Raw genomic sequence first — 11,302 nt, forward strand, 5'->3', positions numbered from 1 at the left:
TGATATGCTTTTATTTAATCAAAAAAGTCAAATATCTTTGACTGTATTATTGCATGTGTTGTTTTCTCACTTACAGTTTGGTCAACATAAAGTCCTAAAGAAGTCAGGAAAAAGTTCCTTATCATAGAAAAAAAAGTGCCCAAAAAAACGTCGGACAGTGTGACAAAAACTTCGGCAAAAGTGACAACAACGTCGGAAAAAAGTTACAAATCGTCAAAAAATGATAACAACGTCAGAAACAAGCGAGAAAAACTAGGTGGGCCGAAACGGAATCGGACCGGAATCTTAATCTGCGAGGGGCCGGATTTGGCCCGCGGGCCTTGAGTTTGACTCATGCTGTTGGTGGTGTCAGAGGAGCCAGATTCTTTTTTTAAAGGACCTGCTTTATGTAGTTCTACTCAAACATAGGGTCACTTTCAGCAAAACTGACAGAAAGTTAGTTAGTCTTAACTACTGCATCTCTAAGAAACAGGTGAACTCAGGAAGTTTAAAGTACAGCAGAATGCTAGAGCTAAATGTAATTATCTATTAGCATGCCAACGTTTACGAATTAGCGGTAAACACAGAGGACAGCCGAGGCTGATGGGAATGCTGCAGTATTTGGTCATGACCCAAACTATTGGAAACAATTACATTTTGGCTATGAAAATGCTATTGAAGGTTTAGGGAATAACCACAATTTAAATTTTCAAACAGGATACATGATGTCAATTTAGAGGAGTTGTATTTTTTCTTTACTTTGGACAGAGAAAGGCTTATTCTCCCTGTTTGCAGTCTTTAATGCTAAGCTAGGAAAGCATGGGTTTTAGTGTGTGTGTGTGTGTGTGTGTGTGTGTGTGTGTGCGTGCGTGCGCGTGTGCGTGTGTGTGTGGGTGTGTGTGGGTGTGTTCTTGTTTAACTACATTCGTGGGGTCCAAAAACCAGGAACACTGTATACCTGTGGGTCCGGACAGCTTTGTGGGGCCAAAAATGCTGGACCACACAACTTTAAAGGGCAGATTAAGGGTTAAGACTTGGTTTTAGGATAAGGGTTAGAAATAGGTTATGGTTAGGGTGAGGTTAAGGGTTAAGGGTAAGCATTTAGTTGTGATGGTTAAGGTTAGGGTAAGGGGCTAGGGAATGCATTAAGTCAATGACGGGTCCCCACAAAGATAGTGAGACGCAATATGTGTGTGGAAGAGATTAATGCTCTAGTGATGGTGCATGTGGATTAACCAGGATCCAATAGTCCTGGTTAATCCCTCTGAAATGGACCCAGTTGACTCAGTGTCACCTCTGACCCCCCCAACAGGAAGTGGAATTCCCCAATCAGATTCAAGGATGCTGACAGGTGGCGAGCTCAGTTTACTAAGCGCTCCTTTGCTAAGCCTCAGAAACATAACCGCCACACTATAAATCATGATGGGAAGCAGATGATCTCAAATACACTTAATAATCATTGCGAGTTAAAAATAATACAAAATAACAATCAAAGTGAAATTAAAAGACTGCAGATGTTTTAATGTTATGTGGAATAAATCATTGTAATGTCTGTTTCCTGTTGTCTGTTTATCACTTGATCTGAATAAAACTGTTGGAGCTTTTGTTCTGTTGTGTTCAAGTGCATCTTTCCACTATAGGAAGTTATTTAATTGCAACTCAAAATAAATGTATATTTTTTTTTTACATCACTAGATGTATAGAGACAATAGCAATTTAATTAACGTAATTTTGTGCATGTTTTTTGAATAATTTCATACAAAAAAGGGCATCCCTATCATTAAACTAAGTAAACAGAAGACCACCACAACAATGGCAAACAACAACAGCATAATATCTTTATGTTTACATTCTTTTTTCTGCTATAAATAGCAGCAATGACACAGTCAGCTCACTTTACTGGTATCTCTGTGATGCAATATTGAGATATTGTAGCCTACATTGTTATTTAGAAAATTAGGTTTCCCAGCAGTCACAGAACACACAAATAATTTGCGTTGTCATTATTTCCATGAAAGTAAATGAATGTCTACAAAAGCCAATAAATAAATAAATAACAAAATAGATTAAATGTTAAGAAGAAAATACCACAGAAATATCACAAAAAAATAATATACTAAATCATAATTATTAACATTCACTCATTATCTCATTATTTAGACCTATTATCTTGTAATTTATTGTATTTAATTCAATAATATGACTTACTACCTCACTTACTATTAAATAGTATTAGATTATTTTTTATCTCACAATTTTGACTAAGCATTATTGATTCACCGTTGTTTTTATTTCTTCATAGATTACTTTCCATCCATTTTATCATCCATTTTTCAGGCATAAATAGACTTCCACATATATCACAAAGCTCATGCTGCATTCAATGCATTCCTTACAACATGAGATCAAATGTTGAAAAACGGAAACAAATGATTGTAAGGAAAATTAAAGACATGACATGTGTAGCTATGGTACGTAGATTTAAATTCATCATAATTTTTTAAAAGTGCCTGTAAGAGAAGGGTCGTATTATTCATCATATTATCTGCTGCTGACATATAATGGACTTGCTGACTCTGCTGCTGTTTTTTGCATCACACCAACGTCACCTTGGCCTAGCAATTCTGTCTTTAATTGCTCTTGTTTAGTTTTTATTTCTGCTTAAATTTTAGTTGTATACACCTTTTAGGCTACTATTTATTGTTTTACTTCTCCATTTATCTGTATGTGTGCCCTTGTGATGCTGCAACAACCAAATTTCCCCTCTAGGGATCAATCTTTTCTTATATTAATAATAGTACAATACAGGAGCTGTATAACAACTTCATTAATTCATTTACAGCTCATGTATGAATTTATCAAGTTTCCGACAGCAATTAAAGGCAGCACCGGCCTCTAGAAATCTGTCACAACGTCTAGACTGTGAAGATTATGCAGACACCCCTCGGACACTGACATCACTCCTCTGATTGGACAATGATCCTGATCCCGCCTATTAATATTTGATTGACAGATTATTGACAAATAGCAACAGGCTACGAGGCTGTCATCTAACTTGTGGTTGGTGAATCGGCGTGGACAATGTGAATGGCAATTTGTATTGTTCGACGTCTTCCCAAGTCAGTAGCAACTTTGTGGTTTCCAACTCCGAGAAAGTCATTTAATAGTTTTCCTTAACGGTTTTGAATTTGAAACTTGTGTCGGAGGTTATACCAGCACATGAAGAGGATTTAGAAAAGGAATACATTGGTTAACATTGCGTCGAACGAAGCTAGCTAACTTTTGAGCGTAAGTTTGAACGCTAGCTGTGTGTATGTGTGTCTCAGCTGGGATTTAAAAGGTTAACGCTAAACTCCGTTAGCTGAACTAGCTAACGTATTAATTTTTACAAGCTAAGAGCATTCTTCTAACTTTCTAACGCTGTATTATCTGAGATGTGTTGTATATATTGTATAATAGTTTTTGGTAATCCTCTGCGATGCGCATAAAAGCAGGTGTTACCAGTGGTAAGCTACATTATTACCCGTTATCTTTTAGGTGACGTTTGCTCAAGGTTCCCTTTTCTTTTTTAGTTCAGCTTGCTTGGGCCAGACTCCGTATGCGTTTTGTACCTAATTTATTTCACGAGTAGTTTTAGTTACATTTGATTGAATTTTACTAAATGTAAACATGTCTGTGTGTATGATAGACTCTATTGTTCAATTCGGCATACATGCAGTATGAAAAAAACTATATAATATAGATTGAAACCTACTGGCTTGATATTTCCGTTATCTAACAGATCTGATTTAGCACAGTTAACGATAACACAATGGATGGCGGTTACGACCAAATTGATTCATAAAAATTAATAGAATTTTAGATTTTATCTGAAACATATTGCTGCGTCATGGTTCAACAACGTGAACCTCCTGATAACCCATTTATCCATTAACCGGTGTAACGGTAACGATAAATTGCCCGATTTCTAAAGGGGACTGACCGGAAATGGTAATTGCCTTGTTTTAATAGATCCACAGACCAGCGTTGGTGTGTGACAGGAGACTCCGCTCTCCACCTGGGCTGGAGATGGGGGATCCTGAGCCTCCTGAGTTTGGGTCCCTGGAGGAAGAGCTGGAGTATTGGAAGGAACAGGCTGCCAAGCACCAACAGAGGTGTGCCCCCCCCCCCCCCCCCCCCCCCCATTTATGTTGTTTTTAACAGACCTCACTGACCATCACTTCTGCCTCCCTCAGTTAATCCCCTTAAAAGATGAAGTGCTCTAAATCACAATATGAGAATACATTTCTTAGTTGGTTTACCTCCAGTGTATATTATATGCACCTTTTTAGCTGCCCTTATTAATGACCATTGTGGAAAGCATGCTAAAATGGTTCATAATGTTTATGCCCCAGAAGTTGCTAATAAGTTACAAAAGTTATTATTTTGCTCGAATAAGTTAACATCTTGTGCGAACAAGAAAATAGCTTGTGTGCATGTGGAACGTAAGACATTCTAGAAAAACAATCAATAGCTTTTCTCTTCTCCTCAGATTGGTTTATGAAATGTGAGCCAGTAGATGATCCTGCAAGACAAATAATTGTGAACCTCAAGGTGTTTTCCTATTAAACACATTTCTGTGATTTTTAGACGTTTTTTGTGTTTAAGCCATAATGCCCAGAGCTGTTGTTTGTCCAAACAGATCTGCTTTCGAACTATCTGGCAAACATTTGTCTTTGGCAATGTCTTGGTCTGATTGTTATGCTCCAAACATGAGGGTGATTACTGTGTTTTTACTGTTCAAAACGTAATGGCTTGAATGATAGATATGGCTTACATTCTGCAAATATGTGTGTGTGTGTGTGTGCAGTGCAGAGGAAGCCCAGGAGGAACTGCTGGAGTTTCAGCAGATGAGTCGGGACTATGAGGTGGAGCTGGAGCTGGAGCTCAAACAGTGTGAGGCACGAAACCGTGAGCTTCTTTTATCCAACAACCACCTCCGCATGGAGCTGGAAAACTACAAGGTACAGAGGACGTTAGCAGTTATCAGATACTGACAAAAGTGTTCTTTATCCCGTAAGAAAATAAAGAGGATGTACTTGTCTTGTAATATGAAGATAATATGAATTCCTATTCAATGGAATTCAATTTGATCTCATTGCGCTTTTCATAAAAGAGCAGGTCTAGACCGTACTCTGATGTTATTCAAAGAAACCCAACAATTCCCACCAAGAGCAAGCTCTAGGCGACAGAGGCAAGGAAAAACTTCCTTAATCCTATGATCCCTATAACACGAGTTATTGTCTCATCATGGTTGTATAGCCAACACTGAAGCCTAAAGCTGCTGTTTCAGGGATGTCTGCGTTATTTGAATAACATTCGTACTTTCCATACCTTCAGCTGATAGTAAGTCAGGTTTCATGGCTGCATTTGCCTGTGCTCAATAGGCTTCACTGTCTAAATATACACACACACACACACACACACACACACACACACACACACACACACACACACACACACACACGGGGTGGCTGTGGCTCAGTGGTAGAGCGTTTGCCTGCCAATCGGAAGGTTGGTGGTTCAATCCCCGCCCCTGCAGTCATTGTCGAAGTGTCCTTGGGCAAGACACTGAACCCCGAGTTGCCCCCGGTGCTGCGCATCGGAGTGTGAATGTGTGTGAATGTTTATCTGATGTGCTGATGTGCACCTTGTACGGCAGCCCCGGCCACAGTGTATGAATGTGTGTGAATGGTGAATGTTTCCTGTAGATGTAAAAGCGCTTTGAGCAGTTGTTAAGACTGGAAAAGCGCTATATAAATACAGCACATTTACATTTACATTTACACACACACACACACACTCACACTCACATTCACAGAGGATTGATTCAGAGCAGAACAAGGCAGCTGATGACTCCTGCTTGGCCTGTGTCTGGAGGGGATGGCGGTACTTCCCATAAAACCTATCATCCCAGTCACGTCCCAGTTCACTAGCCCCTTATCTCCCTTTCATACATGTATTCATTTGTCGTTCTGTTGAGATCCCCAGGGGGATATACACTGGCATTTGGGATTCCTCCTAAAGGTTGCTGGTAATTTTTGTCCCAGGACTACTTTTCTAAGGACTCCAAAGTTTCTTCAGTCTGTTGCCAGGGTTACCATAGTGGTTTGAAGACCTGTGAAGAGAAAGCGATAAACAGCAGCTCGGTGATTCTGTAGCAAAATGTGTTTGAAAGTTGAATAAATTGACATGTTTAAGATATTTGTTTTTGGTTGTGTAGTCAGTTTAGAAACATGTCCAGCCTACGCAGTAAATAGGACAGATGATACTGTGTTGTGAAATTGAAAAGGTTTCCACCCACTTTCAGAACAGTGCGGGGCTTTATCTTAGACAGTAGTTATGACCAGTATGCAGGGACCTTATGGAATTTAGCAAAAGCATGCTGAAGCTTGACACAGTTTCATGTTGTGTGTTACCATTTCTCTTCATCCAGCTCTGAGCTTCACATTGCCTCCTGGGAGCTCAGTTCTGATGTATACGTATATACCACTTTAGACAAAGAAATGGACAGAATGTAAATGTCCAGAAAGGCAGCAGCAAGGTGACAGCGATTGCACACAGGGTCCTCTTTTGGTATTTGGTTTGCCAGTGAAGTAGTAATCCATGTCTGCATTATGTGTGATGGTCTAAAGGCGTTATAATCAGTATTTTTCTGTTATTTTTCCGTCTCTTCCTGACTCTGTGCTGGGCCTCCTGCCAGGAGAAGTATGAGACGCAGCACTCTGAGGCCTACCGGCAGATCTCCAGCCTGGAGGGAGACCTGGCTGAGACCACCGCCGTCAGAGACCAGCTTCACAAATACATCAGAGAGCTGGAGCAGGCCAACGACGACCTGGAGAGGACCAAGAGGTCGGAGCACACTCGCACTATGATAGTACAACAGTACGAAAGACATTCCCTGTGGTTTTCACAATCTGATGAAACCAATTCAAGCTGAGAAAAGATAATTGAAACAGGCTTTTTAACAAACGGTGTGTGTTATCCCTTCACCATGAAAGGTTGTTTTCAAAGGGCAGGTCTGCTAACTGCTCGTCCTCCAGCTGCATTTCCACAGCGCAAGTGTGACAGTACAAGGAAACTAGCTAGCAAGCCTGCAGAAAAGTCTTGTACCAATCGATGCTTTTGGCGGCCTTCATCGGGTTACCTGACACTGCGCTGCCCTCGGTGTGTTTCAGGGCCACCATCATGTCGCTGGAGGACTTTGAGCAGAGGATGAACCACGTTATAGAGAGGAACGCCTTCCTGGAGAGCGAGCTGGACGAGAAGGAGAATCTCCTGGAGTCCGTCCAGAGGCTGAAGGACGAGGCCAGAGGTAGGGGAGAGTTAAAAGTAGTTTTTCAAACTAGTGCTGTCGCGGAGCCTCAGGTCTCAAATGGCTGTGGCACGATTAAGAAAGTGAGGCCGTTTATCCAAACACAAATCTCTTCAGATTTAAAACTGTGAAACGTGTTGATGGAAGATTTGGAGATTTTGTGTTATTTTTTTAAAATCTTTTAGGGAAAACAGTCATAATACATACAGATATTGTAGCACATGTATTTAAGAACAAGAAGATGAAACATGGTGCCAAGGATACAGTGAAGACAGTTTTGTGTGTGTGTCTGTGTGTGTGTCTGTGTCTGTGTGTGTGTGTGTGTGTGTGTGTCTCAGACCTGAGACAGGAGCTTGCGGTGCAGCAGAAACAGCAGGTACAGGACAGGAAGCCCACCCTCAGCAGTGCAATCAAAGACCCTTCCTCCTCCGCCTCGGCTGGTCTGCCCACCCCGCCCCTCACCCCTCCAGACAAACGAACCGAAGACAGAACCACGTATTCGTCCTCTAACCAGCCCGTCCCCTCTGCCACCCCTCCACCCAGACCTGCAGAGTCCTTCACCACCCCGCAGCCCTCCGTCAGCAGAGGTCCGTTAACGTGTTGACATCATGTTGCCCTGATGTTTCCCTGTGTTACATCACGGGACGCTTGGATTTCTCGGCCTACATCTGATGGTTTGTTTCTGCAGGTGAAAGCCTCTCGGGGACTCCTCTCACCACGTCGGCGAGAATCTCGGCTCTGAACATCGTCGGAGAGCTGCTGAGAAAAGTCGGGGTAAGAACCACACACATGTGATACTTGACCCGGTACTTTTGAATCAGCTGCTGACTCGTCGTCATGTGAACGCTGCAGGGTGCTTCTGGTTTGATTGCACCCTATTTCTTCTCTGTAGCTGGTAGGTTTCTTTGTTTTTAGAACATAATGCACAAACACACAGTTTGTACACTGACAACTTCAAGACTTTCTGCCACGTGCATGTCTTACACTTCTACTTGTTATTCTGACATTTACATCACCACAGCTGTTAAAGATCTCAACCTGAACATGTATTCATTTAACTGTTTAGTTTTACTTTAAAATGAGCTGCTAGACTGAGACTTTGTCGTGTTTGGTTTTTCCTTCATTCCTATCTGGGTGCAGATTAGATTCCTCTCACTACTCCCCATAACATTGATTCTAAACATTAGGATCATTAGGATGGTAGTGTGTGAAGTGAAATGTTTATGGAAGAGCTTAAAACCGTGATTCCTGCGCTGCCTGTAGAACCTGGAGTCCAAGCTGGCGTCGTGTCGGGAATACGTCAACGGGCAGACAGCGAGCCGCAGAGCCCACGCCGGGGGCCAGGGGCCGACGTCGGGCCACAACAGCTCCACAGAGACCCATCCTACCAACGGCCTCTACAGCAAGGGGTGAGATGCAGGGCAACAGCTGTGCAGCTCATGTCACAAAAATACTAAAACATGCAAAACATAGTCCAGCTTTGATCAGAAATCTAAATCATGTTAGGCCCGCCCACAGACTCTATACGCGATGTGATTGGCCTGACCAGAATTTGGTTTTTCCAGGTTGCAAGCCAACGGAGAGTTGCTGGACTGACTCTGGCCTCTAGGGCAGTGATTCCCAAAGTGGGGGTCGTGGGCTGAAAGTTTTGGGAACCCCTGCTCTAGGGTGCGTCTAGATTTCTAGGCTATAATTTTACTGTAAGAAGCTTTAAAATGTTTGTTTTTCCATCTGCTTGGTTTGTCTTTTTCACGTACCAGTCAGTGTCTTCTGAAGGCACCAGTGGCATTCAAAGTCTACTCAATAGAACTCGTAATCTGAAAAGTGACTGTTGCATAATTTCCCTCTAAAATGTACTGCAGTAGAAGTATAAAGTTTCATAAAATAGTAATACATAAATAAAGTACAAGTACCTCAGAATTGTACTTAAGTACAGTACTTGAGGAAACGTATTTAATAACTCTCCATCCCCCAAATCTGCTGTGTTTCTAAAGGCTGGTGAAGAGGTTGGAGTTCGGAGCGGGAGCCAAGCTGCTGCTGTGAAACACCTCCTCCGCCTCCTCCCCCACCTCCCGCCTCACTCCTCCCGTCCGTCCAGCCGCTGTTTAACGGTACTGTGTGTGTTGCACATGGGACAAACGCGACCACTCTCACTGGGAGCTGCAGTGATGGTTGCCATGGCCACTCTGGGATGTCTGTTACCATCTCGAGTCCACACAGTCCCAACACTCTGTTTATTAGCAGGACTTCACACTTAGCTCAAACTAACTGGACTTGTTTAGCATGTCACCACCTTTGTTGTCTTTCTTTTTTTTTTGGGTGTGTAAAGACTGAACAAATAGTGAATTTTAGAGGCAGCACGATTGCATGTGGAGTCAATAAAGAAAAGACTCTAACAGATGGATTATTACTGTAAGTTTTGACAGAGCCTTGACATAATATCTGGGGATAATGTCAGTTAGTTCCAGTAAAATCCAGACTTTGTTAATCCCTGCTGGAAACACAGATTTGGCGCAGGGTGGTAAAACATCTGTACGGTCATATTTATCTGCTAAAACACTTCGGTGGTAAACCTGCACAATTTAACCAAAGTGAGAATTTGCTTTGTTTAGTTTGAACACTTCTATCTCCACCAGAAGACAGGGAGGCAGTTTTAAACTAATTAATAACTTTTAACCTGCAACACAGTCCTTTCTTTTTGTCCTCATAAAACCACATTAGCTGATCTGCTTTTATACAGTATGCATCCAAAGCTGGATTTGAGTGCTGGCACAAATAGAAGAAAGTGCCTATAATAGAATGGAAATAATGATTCAAACACACATATTTGATCTATATCGTTTTATATTACAGAATACAGACTGCAGAATAACATTAGCTTGATAGCTGTGTCACCACTCATCAGGACTCCTGTTCATCAAGGTATCAAACCCCCCCCCCCCCCCCCCCCTCTGCAAGCCTGGAGCTTTTAGTGACCTGTGCTTTTTATCATTATGACACAGTCTGTAGGAACAGTCAAGTAACTTATTAAAAGCATATTTCTTTGCGGAAAAAAAAAAATGTTTTTGAATGAAGATCTTGCAAAATGTTGCCAACATATTGTAGCCATCAGTGGTACTACATCTTAAAGCTGCCTTAATTAATATGTTAATTATGTTTATTATGTTTGTCTCTTATAGTAATGAAAATATTTATCACTGTCAATATCTTTGTGGCTCCATGTACCCATTAGGCTTATTTAACTCTGACTAGTTCTGGTTGGACCGCTTATTCAGCTTTCTGAATTTTTACTCGGAATCAGGAAATTTAGTTTGCCCCCCCCCCCATAACAGATTTGTGGTGAGGATCTGATACTTACTATCATACTTACTATCATACTAAATGACACAGCTGCCCTGCACAAACTCACAGCTACAACCTAAAAAAATGAGATAAGATAGAACTTAATTCCTCCAGAAATAACCAACGTTGTATATGTTATACATAGCAGCATATTGATTAAATGTGTATCTGTCACATGGAAATGACATCTTTAGTCTAGTAAACTTTGTGATCCTAATACTTGAGACCGTAGTTCAGAATTATTAAATTGATAACCTTGAATTAAAAATCTAATGAGGGGAAATGGGATGGGCTGAAGAGCACAGTAAATAACTGACATTTGTTGGGGTTTGTATTCTTGGCTTTGTATCCTAGTTGGTTACTTTCTGTGAAATTAACTGTGGATGTTCATGATCCCCGGAGGATGCTCCCTTACCCCACCCGGGCTTTCCCCTGGCACCGTCACCAGGCCACAACATCGACATCTCACAGGCAGATGCCGTTCAAATGTACTGCCTTTAACCTTTAGCACCACTCTCAGGACAAACGTTACACTTCTAGCGCCGCTCTTACTAAGCCTTTAAGAATGGAGAATTATCAGTATGGTGTTTGTTGTGTCCAATAGTTTGATATTCTGCGATGAAATAA

The 11,302-nt window shown here is 41.5% G+C and overlaps 1 protein-coding gene across 2 annotated transcripts; it reads left to right on the plus strand.

Moving 5' to 3' along the window:
• Positions 1-3,040: 3,040 nt before the first annotated feature.
• Positions 3,041-10,752, plus strand: LOC116702956 (nuclear distribution protein nudE homolog 1). Of its 2 annotated transcripts, none has more exons than XM_032537515.1 (9): positions 3,041-3,267; positions 3,993-4,133; positions 4,829-4,982; positions 6,722-6,870; positions 7,197-7,333; positions 7,672-7,920; positions 8,022-8,107; positions 8,597-8,742; positions 9,328-10,752. In XM_032537515.1, the coding sequence occupies exons 2-9, from the start codon at positions 4,048-4,050 to the stop codon at positions 9,374-9,376; spliced, it is 1,056 nt and encodes a 351-aa protein (XP_032393406.1). In that variant the 5' UTR covers positions 3,041-3,267; positions 3,993-4,047; the 3' UTR covers positions 9,377-10,752. The 2 variants fall into 2 exon arrangements, with proteins under 2 accessions (XP_032393406.1, XP_032393407.1); XM_032537516.1 differs by having other exon boundaries at positions 3,083-3,098; positions 3,991-4,133.
• The last annotated feature ends 550 nt before the right edge of the window (positions 10,753-11,302 follow it).

Source organism: Etheostoma spectabile, chromosome 15, assembly GCF_008692095.1.
Source record: "Etheostoma spectabile isolate EspeVRDwgs_2016 chromosome 15, UIUC_Espe_1.0, whole genome shotgun sequence".
Taxonomy (NCBI): Eukaryota; Metazoa; Chordata; class Actinopteri; order Perciformes; family Percidae; genus Etheostoma; species Etheostoma spectabile.